This window comes from Myotis daubentonii, chromosome 3, assembly GCF_963259705.1.
Source record: "Myotis daubentonii chromosome 3, mMyoDau2.1, whole genome shotgun sequence".
Lineage (NCBI taxonomy): Eukaryota > Metazoa > Chordata > Mammalia > Chiroptera > Vespertilionidae > Myotis > Myotis daubentonii.
This window is the reverse complement of record NC_081842.1, coordinates 8,437,394-8,455,052: the sequence shown is the minus strand read 5'-3', so window position 1 is coordinate 8,455,052 and position 17,659 is coordinate 8,437,394. Positions and strand designations below refer to the sequence as shown.

The window sequence follows — 17,659 nt, the reverse complement described above, 5'->3', positions numbered from 1 at the left end:
CTGGGGCTGCAGACACAACCCAGGGCTGTTACTTCTGGGCCCCACCTGCTGAGCTTCGCCTTCCATTCCTGTTACCTCCATGCGGGTTTGCTCAGCTGTACTTCCCTGTGCACACGTGACACTTACGGAAAAGCTCAGGTGAAGAGGGAATACATTTGTCCAGCCTGCCCGCGTTACAGGTGGGGAAGATGTAGAACAAACACACCCAGTGACCGGCTGAGCTCTGCCAGCCTAAGCATATGCACTGTGGGTGAGCAGAGGGTTAGAGGCCACGAGCAGGCATGGGCCGGCCACGGAGGGCGTTCCCGTTGGATGGTGGTGGTGGCAGATACTGGAGCACCAGCTGTCATATGCACTACCCCCACCTGTCCAGGCAGGCCTCACATGAGCCTAGGGAGGTGGGCAGGTATCCACTTTGAGGAGCACAGGAGAGCCGGGCCGTCCAGTGACTTGTAGGCCGCACCTGATAAGAGACGGGGTGGGGCCCAGGACACCATCCCGCACTCTTGGGAAAGCGCTGCACCAGAGGCTGTTGCTACCAGCGAGGGGGACCCAGCACCTGGCTGTGGTGAAGCTGGTCCAAGCTACTCTCGGGACCCCTCCCAAGGGACACGCAGGGCAGAGCTGGCACAGCAGGTCTCTGAGCTCCTCAGGAGGCCCGTCTGGTCCTTCTCCAAGGCCAGATCAAGCAGCTGCTCTCTGCCCAGACCCTATGGGAGGATTATGGGGTAGGCAGCCTAGGCTGGGGGCCATGAAGGCTGGGCATGGCGGGCGGTCCACCTGTCCTGCTCACCTGTTCCCCTGGCATGGAGGTGCCAGTGGGTGGGTGGCCCTGACCCCCCTGCATGACAATTACACTCACGATACATTATAAACATTTTAATTCAGAGTTTAGACTTAATCCATATTTACATTTTAGAAAATCCCATCTTTTTCATCCCTAAATGTACCATTAACACTTATTAAAAATATAAATAACTTTCATACAAAGTTCACGAGTCTATAAATATGAACCTATTTGCCTCTCGAAAAGGCATTTGCAATAGCAGACGCTCAGCACTTTCTTATTCATACCATCAGGTCCTGGGCCCTGTGTGCCAAGCCCGTGCTGACCAGGGACCGGTCAGCTCGCTCTGATGCTTCGCTCTTGCACAGAGAGCGAGTCCTCAGTGATGGTTCCACAGCCCGCGATGGCCCTCCACTCACTTCCTGGGACCAGACAACTGTGGTTCTCTTTCTTCTACGGCCTTAACCGAAATGAGCGGGGCTGCAAGGCGCCGGCTTTACACCAACAGTGTATCCCCGTCGTCCCCATCCCCATGTCCTCCACCGAGCAGGTGCAGACTGTCCTCATCTTCAGACGCATCTGCTTCCTCCTCACTTCCCAGCGGCTCCGAGGGGCGTTTCATGCCCCGCTGCTTGGAAACTGCCAGAGCGTACTGAATGTTATAGCGGTTCCAGTCGCAGCTGTGAAAGTGCGGGGGTCGCGTTAGTGAAAGCAGGAGAGACTTCTATTTTGCCAGAAACGCGGGTTCACCGGCACCCACCACCCTCTCTGTGACCCTGACGATACCCAGCCATATGGTATGTTTTGTCCCCGAATGAGATGACACTGGGAGCAGACCCTGCTGTGGTCCAGCTGGCGATGATACAACCCCCACCCAGCCCACCGACGCTGGCAAAACGTACAGTTTGGAAACATCGTCCAAGTGCCGCTGGATGCTCTTCTGAAGGAACTGAACTGCCGGCAGCAGCTTCCCTGCTCTGGAAAGGAGACTTCCCTCAGTGCGCCGCAGCTATGAAAGCCCCACCCCTCCCCTCCGCGGTGTATGGGCATCTGAAGGCCTCACGTCACACCACACACGCATGCAAAGCCCTCACCTCATGCTGTACATCCACGTCAAGACCAATTCCCGCCATGCTTGCATGTAAAGTTTCCCCTCTTACATGCAAAGATCAGCTGGGACAGGAGTCACAGACGAATGAGCAGGTCAGCACATCATACCTGGACTTCAGCTTCTGTCCGTGCGCCATGAGCAATCTCTGAGTCCATATGAGGTAGAATTCCAGATGGCGAGACACTTCAAAGGATGAAGCCAAAAACTCAAGCACTTTCTCCACGTACAACTCGGGGAGGGAGGAGCTGATAACGTCAACTGTAAGAGAGAAGGAAACCCACGCTGACTCTGCCAAGAACTCAAACCAGGAGAAAAGCCGATTACAGCTTATGCCCTTTCTGTACGTGCACAGAACCCGAGAGCCCCAACCAGCAGCTGTGGGTGCAGGGTCCTGGCAGCACCGCCGCCGCCCCCCCCCTCCCCCCCCGCCCCAGCCGGGCCTGGCGCTCACTCTCATCCCAGGGCACCGACTCCAGGGTCTCCTGCAGCAGCTTCTTCTCGTTGAGCCGGACGGCCATCAGGATGGCCCTGGTGAAGTCCCTCTGGCGCAGTGCCGCCCGGATCCGCCCAGGGGTGACGCTGGTGTCCAGCTCAAAGGGGTCAAAGAGCATCTGGGTGTCCAGAGAGTAGATGAGGAGCCCCTCAGTGGTGGTGGCTGCCCAACAGCGCCCTGCGAAATGAAGCAGTCACACGGCTCCTAGACCCTTATGCGCATGTTTCCTCATTTACTTTAAGGAACAGGCACTGAACACAGTGCGCGGGCCCTGAGGCAGCAGCACAGGAGGGAGCACGGGGATGTCTTCCTCTGGCTCCTGCCCCGGCCGCCAGGTCTTCTGGGAGGAGCACCGGTCACTGGGCCAGCCGTCCTCCCGCACCGCGTGCAGTGGCAGCAGACACATAGGTGCTCCCGCCTTGTTCACACTGGCAGGCCTGGCAGAATTGCCTGGCAAGGGCAGCAGATACTTCCAACTTTGCAGGCCATGTGGTCTCTGCAGCAATATCTCAACTCCACCACATGCCCAGACAAAAGGGCAAACGAACTGGCATGGCTGGTCTGTGAAAATTCAACTTAAAAACCAGGTGGCCACCAGACCTGCCTCTCGGCCGTGGTTGGCACCCCTGGCTCACAGGGGTACCATGCCAGGTGCTGCTCTGCACCTTACTGTCCTTGTCACCACTCCTCACTGGAGAGTGTCAGCTATCAGCTAGTAAAGACAAGCCCACCACAACCCTGTCATGTTCTGGTCTGCACACTGCACACACATAATGGCCCCAGGCCCTGGGGGTACTGACCCCTCCCCACAGCTGCCAGAGGCGGTCTGCTAGACACTCTTGGGGGGAGGGGGCAGGGTAGAGGAGCAAGATACTTGATGGTAGACGAGGAGGCGGCCTCCAGCATGGTCCCAATTGGCACATGTGGAGGGTGCTCAGAGCAGGTGTCTGCCTCCCTGTCCCCAAGCCCAGCCTGTCTGAGGCCACAGCTTTCATAGCCAACCTCCAGACAGGACAAAGATGACCATGCCTAATGCATGGGGGACAGTGCAGCTCAGACAGAGCTAGTCAGAAACTGAGACCAGCATTGTCCCTGGGAGCAGAGGCTTTGTGCAGAGTGTGGGTCCATGCCGGACCCCATGCCTTCCAGCACCAACAAAGCACTGCTTGGCTCACCTGTGGGAGAGAAGCGGAGTGAAGTCACCCTGATTTCGGGTTTGAAGTGACGAGAGCTCATGTCACCTGGAAATCAAAAGAACCACTCAGTTACAGGGCAACATATCCCTCATCAGGTGAGTCACTTCACTGGCCCGGGTGGCAGTCCTGTCCCTGGCCCTCCAGCCCTATTCGCAGATGTGGCAGGTGAGCCCTGAAGTGGCACCTCAGACCTGCACGAACCAGCAGTGTGCATGTGGACTGGCCAGCCAACCACTTATTAGTTCCGGGAAGAGGCAGGCTGGTTCCGCCTCCACCTGTCCATCAGCCGGGAACTTGGAGCCGTGCACGAGCCGCATGACTACACCAGGCAGGTCTGAGTGGATGCTCATCCTTCCTGGGTATTGTCACATGAATCCTTTCAGGCATATTGTTTTCAAATTTGCTTTGTAAAGGGCAATACATTCTCATAGTAGGAAACTCCACAACTCAAAGGTGACCTGGGAAAAGTCTGTCTCCTCACTGCTCAGCCCTCGGCTGCCTGGAGCCCTTCCTGGAGGGCTACGTTCCATGTGTGCCCCACCCTGCAAGACAATGCCAGGAGCACTCAACCTCGGGTGACCGACGTTTGGAGCCAGGTCCTTGCGGGTCTACAGACCCCTGGTCTGTCTACACTCAGTGCCAACAGCAACACCCCCGGAGTGGTGACAAAGCGCCGGGGCAGGTGGAGCCACACTCAGCCGGAGGGTCTGGAGGACGCGGTCAGCGCAGGCCTGTTGCCACCTGGTGCAGAGAAGTGAGCGTACTGTGCTCTGTGGTGCATGGAGCTGCTCTAGAACCGGCATCGGCTCATTTGATCCTCCCCGTCACCCAGCCAGCTAAGGTGCCCTCACTCCCCAAGTGCAGGGCGGGCCTCGGGGGCCGGAGTGGGCATAAGCCAGGGACAGAACGAACCGCGCCCAGGCCAGCTGCTGCAATATCATGCGACGTATGGGCTTTCTGGCAGATAGATGGGACCCAAGTCTGCTGCCCTGTCCCTGTGAGGCACATGTACCCCTCAGGCCTCCTAGACTCCCCCACACTGAAGTCCTTTGGCCCATATGGGGGGCGAGGCCCAGAGGTGAGGAGGACGCAGCTGTGCAGGAGTCATAGGGAGCTCCCCGCAGCCCGGCCTCCAGCAGACACACGTGCGCAGTGAGTTTTCAGACATGAACCACGGCAGCAATGCCAAGGGAGTAAAACTGCTGCTGCCCAGGACAAGCAGGGTGGCCTGCTGTGGCAGAGTCCACGGGGACATGAAGGACCCTCTGCTCACCTTTCCTTACGCCGGGCAACGGAATCGCGACTCCGTTCTCCTCCCCGGCATCTTGATCAATTAGCGCCAGGTTGCCAAACTCTGTCATTTTCCTTCGGTTCAAAAATTCCTACAAGAGTAAAACCCAGGTATCTCCGTAAGAGGTGGGGGAGGGGAGCACGCCTACCCCCCTTTGCTGTGTGTGTAACACTTAAGGAAACCCAGCCCTGTCTAGGGCATGCACAGGACACAAGGCCCCTGAGAAGAGACAGCAACAAGCCAGTTTCACGGCAGAACCTCCCTCAGAGCCTAGTGCTGCTGGGCAGGAGTCTCTGCTGCCACAAGGGGGCTGGATTCTCTAACTCAACCTTCAGAGGATCCCCAGGGGTCTCTGTGAGGGGGACGAGCATGGGGGTCTGCTCCCTGACTGCCAGGCCCATCCTGGCCATCACGTGCCCTCACCCCACAGCCCAGCCCCGCTCCACGCCGGGCCCTGAGAAGCCCGCAGAGCTGTGCTGTGGAGTGCCGGCTGCTCGCTCACCTCCATGGCGTCCAGCGACAGGTTGCAAGAGATCTCAAACTTCTTCCTGAGAATCTGCTCCCTGACGTGGTAGATGCACACAAACTTGGACATCCCTCCTGCCAGGACACTCTGGCCGTCCGCGGAGTAGCACAGAGTGGTGAAGGCCCTGCAGCGCAGGGGACTCGGACTTAGTCACCACTCGGGGACTGCGACGTGTGGTCCTCCCACATGTTCCCCAGCGGCCTCCTCGGCTCACTGCCTAGACACCCACGACTCTAACCCTGCACCCACAGGTCCCTAACCCTGCACCCACAGGACCCTAACCCTGCACCCACAGGACCTAACCCTGCACGCACAGCACACTAACCCTGCACCCACAGGTCCCTAACCCTACACGCACAGGACCTAACCCTGCACCCACAGGACCTAACCCTACACGCACAGGACCTAACCCTGCACCCACAGGTCCCTAACCCTACACGCACAGCACACTAACCCTGCACGCACAGCGCACTAACCCTGCACGCACAGCGCACTAACCCTGCACGCACAGCGCACTAACCCTGCAGTCCCGTTCCCCTCAGTGTCGGGCATGGGCTGCAGCCTCCTGGGAGGCACAACCTCAACACAAAAGGACCATGTGGTTCAAATCAGGTCATGTCCTTGTGAAGTCAGAAGGAAATGGATGTCTTCAAAATTAAAAACCTCTGTGCTTCAAAGGACATCACCAAGAAAGTGAAGACAACCCCAAGAATAGGAAAAATATTTGCAAATCTGATCTGATCTGATCTGATAAGCCTCTCGTTGTATCTTGAATATGCATTCTTACAATTCAAATGAGAAATGGGCCAATGCTCTGGAGACACATTTATCCAAAGCTGACGACGATCCAACCCAACCCACCCATGAAAAGATGCTCAACAATATCAGTCCTCAGAGAAATGCAAATCAAAACCACGAGTTTTGCCATCTGGTGCGGAGAAGTGAGCGTGCTGTGCTCTGTGGTGAACACGTCCTCTAACTGCAGCACCTCACACCAGATCGGCTGCGATGTAAAACGTCAACAGCACCGTGTTGGTGAGGGTGTGGGGGAATCGGAACGCTCCCACACGGCTGGGGGGCAAGGACACGGTGCTGAGTCTTTGGAAAAGCATCGGGGCAGTTCCTCAAAAGTGAGTGTCACCCCAAGTCACCAGCATCTCCATGGCGAGAGCCGAACAGGTATCCACACCAACCAGCCCCGAGTGCTCAGAGCAGCGCCGCTCACACGGCCTAAGTGGGGGACACTGCGATCTAACCCACAGAACCCCAACACAGGCTCAGTGCCCCTCTGGGGGGTGAGGGGCAGAGTCCCCTCTGCTGAGCAGGCTCCTGGGCTCCGGGCGCATGCCCCGGGTGAAAGACGCCCTGCCCCCAGCACGGCACTCACTTCCCCTTGGCCGAGTGCTTGGCGGTGATCTTGTCCAGCTCCTTTCTGCCCGTCTTGAGGTCGTGCCTGCCCTCGATGGAGCCCGTCTGCACGGCATTCTCAGGGTCCCAGAAGGTGATCTGTGCGTTCAGCGTGGCCACAGCCAGCTCTGCACCGTCGGGTCGATAGGTCACAGCCAGAGCTGAAGAGAGATGGAGAATCAGAGCCTGAGGAAGATCCGGGCTCCAGCAGATGGGCCACACCCTCGCTGTCCTCATTACCAGCTCCCTGAGGGATGGGCCTGGGCGGGGCGGGGATGGGCTGGGGACACACAAGCTCTAGGACCAGGCCTCAGCACCAACAGCTCACAACCACATCAGCTACACGTGCAGACAGGGTCCCAGTGCAGTGGAGCAAGGGGGTCCAGACTTGGCCATAGTTGGTACAGGGAGGACTAAGCAGGACCAGCCTGGTGGGAGGGCACAGGGAGTCACACGGAGGTCACGGCAAAGGTTGCCCTGATGGGATTGCAGGACAGACTGGAAACAGACTACCTGGGGATGGAGGTCAGTGTGGAGGCCCCATAAAGATATCGGAGGCCGGCTAGTAAGAGACTGAACCAGAGGCAGGTGGTGGGCAGGAAGCAGAGAAGCCCCCAGCGATCCGGAGTTGGCAGACGTGTTCTATGCAGGCCAGACAGCACACAGTCTAGTCCAGCCGTGGGCAAACTACGGCCCGTTTAAAATGAATAAAACTAAAAAAAAAAAGACCGTACCCTTTTATGTAATGATGTTTACTTTGAATTTATATTAGTTCACACAAACACTCCATCCATGCTTTTGTTCCGGCCCTCCGGTCCAGTTTAAGAACCCATTGTGGCCCTCAAGTCAAAAAGTTTGCCCACCGCTGGTCTAGTCTCTGCTGTGACCAATCAACTCCGCTGCCGCAGGGAAAGCAGCCACAGATGAGACGTCCACACTCCACTGGCTGTACACGGGGGCAACTTCATGCACAAGCACAGGTGGTGGGACTCGGGGTGGCAGGGTCCACCCAGCGTGCCGTGGGGCCCCTGCACCTACTGCTTTCGGTGGACAAAGGTTAACCTACCGGCCAGGGCAGAAGTGCAGGAATTTGCAGCCAGGGTCCGCTCACTCTCTTAGGGGGAAGCCCAGTGCAAAGTGACACGACTGGGCTGCCAACCCCGACAGCTGTGGGGCCTGTGGGAGTCCTGGGCTTACATCCACACACAGCTGAGCCGGGCAGGACCAGCACTGAGACCAGGCCTTCCCACCCTGGGCCACGACTTCCGCCCGCTCACCCCACGTGCAGCTCACCATCGGAGGTCAGAGCCAGCGTCTCGGTGGTCCTCCAGCTGTCCACCATGTCCCACAGGCGCACTGTCTTATCCCAGGAGGCGCTGGCCAGGATCGACTTCATCGGGTTGAAACACAGACCGCTGATGGGCCCCTCGTGGCCGGACAGGACCTACAGCAGTTCATAAAGGAGGTCTGAGAGATGAGCGTGGCGGGTGGATCCACGCCGGACAAGGGAGCACCGATGCTGTGGCTGCTGAGACACGACCTTTCTGAGTGCTCACGGCTGTGGGGTGAGGAAAGCGGGAGGCGAGGCCAGAAACCTGGAGGCAACAGTGACCCCTGCCCCTCCTGCCCCTGGGCCCCACCACCCGCCCCTCTGGAGCGCAGCTCCTGGGACGAGCGGCCTTACCTCCAGCAGCCTGCCTGTCTGCATGGACCAGATAAAGATCTCGAAGGAGTCCTGCGCCCCGGCACAGACGATCTCCCCGCTGGAGTCCACCGCCACACAGGAGAACTGGGTGGGCCTCGGGGACGTGAAGGTGCGGAAGTTCCGGTACCTGCCGCGAAGAGAGGCCCAGCTGCCATCGCTCGCCGAGGCCTGAATGCCGTGGCTCCACCCCGAGCCTCTGTCCACACCACAGGCTGCCCGACAATCCCAGAACCCTCAGCCTCACTCTCACAGCCCAGCAGAGGAACAGCCTGCTTCGAGCCAGAGCCTGAGCAGACAGTCACCTGTGAAGGTCAAAGGCCCGCACAGTCCCGTCCATGGAAGAGGTCACAATGACGTAGCCAGTGGCAGTGAAGGTCACGCCGGTGACGCCGCTCGAGTGCTCCGTAAAAGTGATGAAGCAGAAGCCACTGAGGGTGTTCCACACCTTGACCTGTGTGGGGAGTGAGGAGCCGGCGGGCCCCGGTTTGGGCTCACTCTCTCACACACATGCACGCACAGATCCCGTGTGGACACCGCCTGCCCCTCACCTCCTCCCATGAGGGAGGGCTGGGGGACTGTAGGGCCCCGTGTCACCCTGGGAACTGCAGCGTCAGATGGTGGTTGGTAGCACCAAAGACCCCTCAGCCAAGTAGCTACACGTGTGGGAGCTCAAGCTCAAATCAGGGAAAGAACCTGAACCCACTCCACTCAGATCCGGGTAAGTTCATAAATGCCTTTTCCTGGGCCCGGATGAGGCGAGTGGGCCTGCAAGCCCTGGGCTGAACCCCGCAGCTGGGGCCTAGCCCAGGGCCTCGGTGACCCAATATGCCCGGCCTGAGGACAGGAGCAGGACCCCACAGCTCCTCCCACCCGGGCCATGCTCCCTCCCCGCTGACCAGCCCACCTTGCCGTCATCGCCGCCGGTCACGATGTACTGCCCGTCAGGCGAGTACGCCAGGGACACCATGCTGTTGAAGTGGCCCTGCTGCTTGAGCACGTAGGACTCGCTCTGCCACTCCCACACCAGCAACTGGCCCAGGCCTGAGGGCACAGGGTGGGGCTGAGGACCTGATCTCAACCCCCTGCCCTGTGGGCAGACGAGGGCACCGACTGCTCGTGAGATTGGGGGGGGGGGGGGGCAGGGGGTACCTGGCCCTGGCTCACGCTGGCACCCTGAGTGCCTATCCCACTCTGAGGCAGGTGCCGCCATCACCCTCCACCCTGCGTGAGGGGACCCAGCGCAGACACACCCACCTCCTGAGTCCCCGGGGTGCAGAGTGGCCCCATACTCAGCCCGCCAGAGAAGCCCCTGTTCTGGAAGTTTCACTGACTGCTCCTTCACCGGAGCCACTGCTGCCCCCTCTGCTCACAGCGTCTCCCAGTGCCCGGAGGGTCCGGGACCGAGGTGGGACCACTGGCAGGTGTCCCAGAGCAGAACTCCTTGTTCTCACACCATCGGGCAGGAAGACGCACCTGAGCAGCCCAAGGCGATCCAGTCCCCGGAGCTATTGATGGCGACAGACTCGATCCTCTGATCTGAGATGCTGAGCAGAAAGCAGGACTCCGTGAGTACAGCGCCTCCTGTCCCCACCCTCGGGGGCCAGCTTGCCATCGGAGACCACAGCCGGCCCCTCCGGCCTACACACTTCCTACCCACTCTCTCTCAGAGTCAACAACCCAATGCAAAAGCCCTGGCAGCCCCAGAGCGCTGCCCTGCCTTCCAGCCCCTGAAGGTGCATAATTTTGTGGAGCAGGCATTTTAACTTCCTCTATGTTCCGAAGATACAGAACAGAAGGGGGGAGAAGCTGAGACCCACACGGGGAACCAAAGCCCAGGGAAGGGAACATCTGCCTCCCCTCCACTCCTCCCAGCACCCGGCCAGGACGGAGATGAAGCCAGGTGTCCTGGGAAGCCGCCCGTGCGGCCACCAGGCCTGGGGCCACTGCATGGCCTCACCTGGTCCCCGCCACTAGCCCCTCAGACCTGCAAGTGCATAAGCCACGCCCACCAGAAAGCAGAGGCACCCACCTCAGGGAGTGGATGAGGTTGAACTCCGGGAGCTCGTGAAGGTGGAAGATTCCAGAAGCAAAACCAGTGACCAAGAGATGGATCTTCTTGTGATAAGCTGCAGCTGTCAGATTGTTAAAATCTCCTTCTTTGTTGAAAAAGTACCTAAGTACAGGGGACAGCAGAGTTGGAAGGACCAGAGGGCCAGGCTGGTCTCACAGCCCCGCCTGGGACGGGAGGCCAGAGCACCCGCTCCATGTGGGCCCTCGGGAAGCCGGCCCTCACTGTCCTGCCTCGAGTCCCCTATTCCCTCCTGCCCTCAGCTCTCCAGTCCGAGCCTCCCTGCGCCTGGGACCCAAGGAGCCTCTCAGCTGGTGCCCGAGCCAGGACTCCCCACGAGGGGCCTACGATGAGCGTGTTCTGTGCCTCTGGGTCCTCGCCCCGTGACACCCCCCCCCACCCCCCCACCCCATGGACAGGAGACCTACTTGGCCAGCCGGGAGTACTTCACTTTGCCCTGCTGCTCCTCCGAGGCCGGCGTGGCTTTCCCGCGGATGGTGGTCTCCCGCTCCTCCTCCTCCTCCTCCTCCTCCTCTTCCCTCTGCAGCAGGTCTGCCTTCCAGCCCGTGGGGGCTTTCAGCCTCAGGCCCTCAGGGGGGGTGTCACACTGCCACACACACAAGGCTCCGTCCTGGCTGAGCGTGTAGAGCTGCCAGTGGGAGCACACAGGTGGGCGTTGGTCACCCTGACCCCAGGCCCACACCATGCACAGGCAGCTTGACAAGAACCCTGTTTGCCTGTCCCACAAAGCCTCCCCCACGCACCAGAGAGATGACTCCCAACGGGCAGCCAACAGCCACCCATGACTCCCCAACTGACCCGGGAGGACCACAGGGGAGGGGGCACCTACATCGACAGGGGCGTGACCCGAGACTGTGGGGCTAGGGGTCTGGGTGCAGGGACATACGTCTAGGCTGTTGGATTCAAAGAAGCAGGCCACGATGGCGTCCTTGTGTCCGCCCAACGCGTAGTAGATGAGGTTGTCCCAGCGCTCGGCCCCAAACACCCACGTGGACATGTCTTTGCTCCCGACCGCAAAGCACCTGGAGAGAAGAAACAGCTCATCCCCAGGGCACCCAGCTGAGCACTGCCCCAAGCACAGCAGAGACACCCCAGGACAGCGGTTCTCAACCTGTGGGTCGCGACCCCTTTGGCGGTCGAACGACCCTTTCACAGGGGTCGCCTAAGACCATCCTGCGTATCAGATATTTACATGACGATTCATAACAGTAGCAACATTACATTTATGAAGTAGCAACGAGAATAATTTTATGGTTGGGTCACAACATGAGGAACTGTATTTAAAGGGCCAGAAGGTTGAGAACCACTGCCCCAGGGTGACTAGCGGGGACAGGTCAGGGTGTTGGCTACATCCATCCGTGAGTCTCCTGGAGCCTTGGTGGACACGTGTCACTGTTCTTCCTCGAAAAGTAGGCCCTCACAGGGTCAGCCAGAGAAGTCCCAAGAGCTGATCACAGAGCCCATTGGGTGTTGCTTGGGGAGTCAGCTCAAGCCTCCCTGAAACTGCCCCCCCCCCCGCACCCCCCATGATCCCAATTGGGGCAAACTCTGCTTATGGCAATGACAGAGCCAGACCCAGGTGCCTCTTAAGGTCTGGTCTCGAGGCACCCCACCCTTCTCCCATGGACCTGTCCCCCAGGAACGTGAGACTGCTGTCTCCCACAACATGCTGCCTGGGGACCGTGTCCCCGCTCCCCCGCCCTCCACTGAGGCCAACTGGTCCGATGTACAAAGCAGCAGCCACCGCCAGACTTCGTCTCTCCCTGAACGCAGAACGACAGGCAGCTGAGAAAAAGCCAGCCACTCTCAGGTGCCTTCTGGGATGGTTAGAAATGGCGGCCATGAAAGGATGGGCCATAGACGCTCCGGCACCCAGGCTGGGAAAGGCTTGCCAGCTCGCCCACCAACCACGGCTCCTGAGGCCTGTGCTGGCATGAACCTGGCCAGTGGGCTGGGTTACAGCTTCCCTCGCCAGGGGGGACCCTGCTCTCTGGTTTCAGTGACCAACGCCAAGCAGTGTGGATCTAACTCCAACCAGGCGCCCTCCCTCACCCAGCCCCACACAAGGCTCAGGAGGCCATTTCAGATGAAACGGGCGTGACAACAGTCACCCGGCGCTCTTTCTCGACTAAGAGGCTGGGTACAGGCATCCTTTCCGGCCCCCCAGCCTCCCCGGCCCCCCCAACCCAGGCCTCACCGGGAGTCATCTGTCCAGTCAATGTGTGTGGTCTCATCGTATGGCCCAAAGTAGGTTTTGTCCAGGACAAAGGCGTTGAACTCTCTCTTCTTCCCAGGGGCGTGGTACATCTGAGCAATGTTGCCTTTGGTGATGACGAACTTCCTGTGGCAGAAACGGTAGTCCCGGTAGTTATCCACATTCAACACCGGCCAGACCTGAGGCCAGCTCGGGCCCTGGGAGCACAGACCACCTGCTCCGAGGTTAATCTCCAACAAGGCACCTGGGGGCCGGCCTCACTTGGGGACCCAGGGGAGGGAGGACTGGCGGACGGCCAGGGAGGCTGCCATACCGCTGCCCTGAGCAGATCCCCCGCAGGCGCTCCCTCCCACCAGCCCAGTCGCCAAAGCCCTGGGAGGTACACAGAGGAAGATACTGGCCCTGCTGACAGGCAGGACCTCGGATGCTGGCTAGGGGGCTTCTCAGTGTGGACGTGAGGCTCACAGCTGAGCCCGGAGCCGCCCCTTCCCCGGCACATCCCGGTCAGCCCAGGTCTGAGCAGCCTGGGAACAAGCCCCCTTCCCCTTGGGCCTTGAACCTGGCCCCACACAGCCTCCTCACGACGACTTCGAAGCTGGTGGCTCCTTCACAGCCCCATGGTCTGGAGGCCGTGTGCCCACCAGCCCGGAGCAGGCGGAGCAGAGGGGCCGCGCGGGCAGCCCCGCAGGAGCCTGGACCCGGCGGGATCACTGGGTTCAGGAACTGTCTGGGCTGCCAACACAAGGCACAGCACCGGCTCCCATGGGGACTCCTGAGTGGAAAAAGCCCTCCAGGTCTGCACCAGCCAGCTCCAGCCCTCGACAGCGCCGGTCCTGAGCCGGGAGGCCCTTACCTGCCATCGGGGGAGAAGGAGACACTGTGCACGGAGCCCTTGAAGTGGAAGCGGTGGAGCACGGACCTGCAGACCAGGCTGACCAGCAGCGCGTTGCCCCCTGCAGGAAGGAAGGGAGTGGCCACCGTGACACCTGACCTGCAGCTGAACTGCGGGCTCCCAGCACGTGAAGCCCAGCCCCGCTTCGATGCCAAGGACTACGCCCACCACTCCACACTCCCCACACCCGGGTCCCAGTGTGTGGGCCTATAACCCCAACAGGACCTGGAGTCGGCCTTGTGTCACCCTGATGCCCACACCTGCCCCCCGCCCCCAACCTGTGCCATCCGTCACCACCCTGCACCACTCTATCGCTTGGTCACTGGTGGTTACCTTCATCGACGATGATGGCGAGTCGGCCATCTGGGGACAGCCCCACACACTTGACATTGTACCGGGTGGTCAGGGGCAGGGTGTTGGACTTGTTGCTGAGAGACAAAAACCAGAGCCGTGAAGGTGGCCTCACGCTGTCAGGCGGGGAGGCCGGGACCACCAGGTCACTCGCCCCACGACACACCCCTCCTGTCCCCGGGGCCAGAGCTCACTGCAAACCCTTGCTCCTCACTAAAGGGAGAGGAAGACACCCCTGGAGAACATTTGCCACAGCATATTAAACACCTAAAATATGGCCTTTTTAAGGTCAGTTTTGCTTCCAGGACTGCACCTCCAAACCCTACACATGTATAAAGTCAGAAGACTGGAAACAAGAGAGATTAACAGGAGAGATTAACCACAGACAGCACATCCACGTAAAACTGTTTTTACAGAAACTGCACAAAAATGGAAAAATAAGTAATGTCAAAAACAAATAAGCACTGTTAGATTATAATTTTGTTCTTTTATTTCCTAATTTTTCTTCAGTGAGTGTTTGACAGCTACTTTAGAGAGCCCCCCTCAGATGTCACTTAAACAGTGACAGTAACGACCATGCCAGCAGCCAGCCCTGGTCACACCCCGCGCAGGCATTGCTCTTGGGCGCTACAGCAAAGGCGAACGCTTGTACTACTGTCCTATCCTACAGACAGGGGCACTGAGGCCTTCAGACCGGGGGAGAAACCCAGGCAGCCTCTGCAACAAGAGGATCTCGCCCGCCCGCCCATGCAGGGGTCCTTCCCTTAAGGAAGAAACACAGAAGCACTGCGCTGACCAGGGAGGTGTCCAGGGCGGCTTCCACGCCCTCGTACCCTTTCCCACAGTTTAGCCCAGTGACACACGATTGGGACCTTGAAGGTAACAGCCTAGATACAGGGGGTGTAGCTGAGGCACTAGAATGAAGAAACTGGGACTCCTCCGGCCAGTTCCACTGCGGACCCATCCACTCTATGTAATCCGGTGGCCTCCGCCTCAGGCTGCCTGAGTTAACAGGTGTACTATTAAGAGGAAGTTAAGGAAAACACAGCTGATTTTTACATGCAGAACTATAATGACTGCTGCTTTAACATGATTTTGGTGTTATGAACTTCATACTTTGTTTTTTAATCCTCACCAGGATATTTTTTCCATTGATATTTACAGAGAGGAGAAGGGAGGGAGGGAGGGGGAAGAGACAGACAGAGACAGACACACACTGATCAGCTGCCTCCTAGTGTGTCCCAACAGGGGCTGGGGATCGAGCCTGCAACCCAGGTACATGCTCTTGACCAGGATCCGAACCCAAGACCCTTCGGTGCATGAGCCAATACTCCAACCACTGAGCCACACTGTCCAGGGGCTACGGACTTACTTTTTCAGGTCAAATACAGTGACTCTGTTTCCCACAGGACTGATCACAGAATTTCCATCACGTGTAAAATTTAAGTTTCCACGCCGATAGACTGTTCCCAGCAAATTTGAAAACTGGAAGGAAAACAAAGTTGTCTTCATACAAAGAAAACACAGAATCTCAACTCCAGAAAAGGGCTAAGTGACAAAACTGATCAAGAAGATGGTGCAGGGCCCCCACATGGTCCCCAGTCATCCCGGGGTCCCTCCAGTCACCCCCTGGGACACTTGCTGGGCACCTACGCAGCCAGCCCTGAGCCAGAGAGAGGAAGAAGTGAGCCCAAACCCTAGGGGCCCGAGCTGCCACGGAGGCGGCTGAGGGTACCATGAGCACTGGGGAAGCCTCCACAGGCGGGAGGTATCTGCCAGGAGGAGGGCCCACGTTTCAGGAGAAAAGCTGCAACAATGGAATGGCACCCACCCCAAGTGCACTTTGGGTCCAAGGCTTCCTGAGCACAGGAGGAGCCTGCCAGCATCCTATTTATTAACTCATTCATTATCCAATCATCAAACGTGAGTTATCTCTGCGCGCAGGGCCTCCGCCCTCAAGGCCCTCACGGTCTACGTGCAGCAGGCAGGGCGAAGGAGGCATCATTAGACATGGAGCGAGGCGCAGACAGCAAACCCCAGCAGTGGGAGAGGAAGGGGCATTTCAGGGAGGGGCTCTTGGAGGGGCCGCCTGGGCTGGAACCTGGACGAAGACCGGCCAGGACGCATTGGGGGCAATAGGCCAGCAGGCCGAGAACCTCGGGGAGCCCACGGGCCTGGTCATCCAAGGTTGGAAGCAGAGGCATGCTCTGACCCAATTCCTACTTTTCGACAACCGCTCCAATGACCACGGAGGCAAGAGGGGAAACAGGGAAGCCGCTTAGGCTTCTGGGATACTCCACACAGAAGGTGAGGGTGTCCCAACCCGGGAGGTAATGCCAGGAATGGAGACGCCCCTGCACGTCGTCCGGATACGGGAGGGGGCAGGGCAGCGAAGCCCCTCGGGGTTTGGGTCACAGAGGAGTGCTGGGTAAGACAAGGGTCTCCAAGTCTGGGGGTTCTTGCTAAATGCTGCTCCGGATACATGCTCACGTGCAGCACAGTATTTTGCACGTGAGCTTTACCAGAACCACAACGGGAAGAAGGAAGCAACCTGTGACCAGCCGGTGTATATGAGCAACAGCTTCCCCTGCCTCCTTTATGTCGCAAGTGGAAATGCGATCAGCGGGTCGGCCGCTGGGTCAACGGTCCTGAGCCGCGGAGGAAGAGGACCCGAGAGACGTGGGGTGGGCTGGGCAACAGGTCATGGACGCCTGCACCCGCCCCCCCCCGCCCCCCCCCCCCGGCCCACGGGGCTCGGGGAACCGGGATTTCAGCTCCGGGCCGGCCTACCCGCCCCACGTCGCCGCCCACGGCCCGGCCCGCCTTCCTTCCCGGTCCAGGACGCTGCGGCGCTGGGAGTCCTCGCGGCCCGACTCCCTCGGGTTACGCTGGAGACGGTGCTGCCGGACGCCGAGCCCACCCCGGCCTGGGTCGCTGGCCCCCACGCCGCAGGCCTCCGGCACCGACACCCGCGCCATCCCTACCCCGGCAGCCGACCAGCGTTCCTGCTTACCCGGTACGCGAACTTCATCGCGGCCGCCGCACGTGTGCCGCCACAGTCTCGTTGCCCCGCCCGCCGGCTTGCGACAAGTTCCGGGCCGGACCGCGGCCCCGCGCCACAGCGCCCCCAGCGGCCCGGAGGCGCAGCGCCGCCCGGAACGGAGTCCCAGCCCCTAGACCCCGCCCACAGGCGGAGCCTCCGCCCTCGGGCCCCGCCCCCTGCCATCCTGGAGTCGCGCGCCTGCGCAGGGCCGGCGCATTCGGGGAGGATTGGATCTTTGCAGGCTAGCATCGGGCTGGTCCCCGCTGGCCAGGGGAACCCTTCATGCGCGAAGGAAAGTGAGAAGATCCGACCTCGCGCTTACTTAATAGCGATCGATTATGAAAGGAGAATCAAAAAGAATGAGACTCTGAATAAGTTGAAAACCGCACTTTTCCGAAAAAACTATCAGCGATACTACCAAGCATCACAGAGGCAGTAACCTTGTCAAATGTTAGGTTGGCAAATATGTCTACAAAAACTGAAACCTCTGAAACTCACTTGTCTTGGTTCTTGTGAGCTACGGGGTAATAAGTTATGAAAAAAAATCCCTAAT

The 17,659-nt window shown here is 59.3% G+C and overlaps 1 protein-coding gene across 5 annotated transcripts; it reads right to left on the bottom strand.

Annotated features, from left to right (window-relative positions):
• Positions 1-864: 864 nt before the first annotated feature.
• Positions 865-17,194, bottom strand: PWP2 (PWP2 small subunit processome component). 5 transcript variants are annotated; one of them, XM_059686590.1, is made up of 22 exons: positions 15,895-16,565; positions 15,436-15,548; positions 14,936-15,065; positions 14,046-14,140; positions 13,674-13,773; positions 12,803-12,946; positions 11,492-11,627; positions 11,013-11,233; positions 10,546-10,689; positions 9,990-10,060; positions 9,421-9,557; positions 8,819-8,967; positions 8,496-8,643; positions 8,105-8,255; positions 6,792-6,972; positions 5,381-5,528; positions 4,861-4,969; positions 3,567-3,632; positions 2,350-2,568; positions 2,006-2,156; positions 1,690-1,764; positions 865-1,467 (listed from the first exon to the last, which is right to left on the bottom strand). In XM_059686590.1, the coding sequence occupies exons 3-22, from the start codon at positions 15,025-15,027 to the stop codon at positions 1,284-1,286; spliced, it is 2,721 nt and encodes a 906-aa protein (XP_059542573.1). In that variant the 5' UTR covers positions 15,028-15,065; positions 15,436-15,548; positions 15,895-16,565; the 3' UTR covers positions 865-1,283. The 5 variants fall into 5 exon arrangements, with proteins under 5 accessions (XP_059542573.1, XP_059542574.1, XP_059542572.1 ...); XM_059686591.1 differs by having other exon boundaries at positions 15,906-16,565; XM_059686589.1 differs by lacking the exons at positions 14,936-15,065; positions 15,895-16,565 and adding an exon at positions 17,077-17,194.
• Positions 17,195-17,659: the final 465 nt, after the last annotated feature.

Coding starts and splice junctions, on each gene's coding strand:
- PWP2 (XM_059686589.1), bottom strand. Junction 11,628..12,802: donor GACTGGACAGATGACTCCCG/GTGAGGCCTGGG, acceptor TCTTCTCTCCAG/GTGCTTTGCGGTCGGGAGCA. Junction 8,644..8,818: donor CGGGCCTTTGACCTTCACAG/GTGACTGTCTGC, acceptor TCTTCGCGGCAG/GTACCGGAACTTCCGCACCT.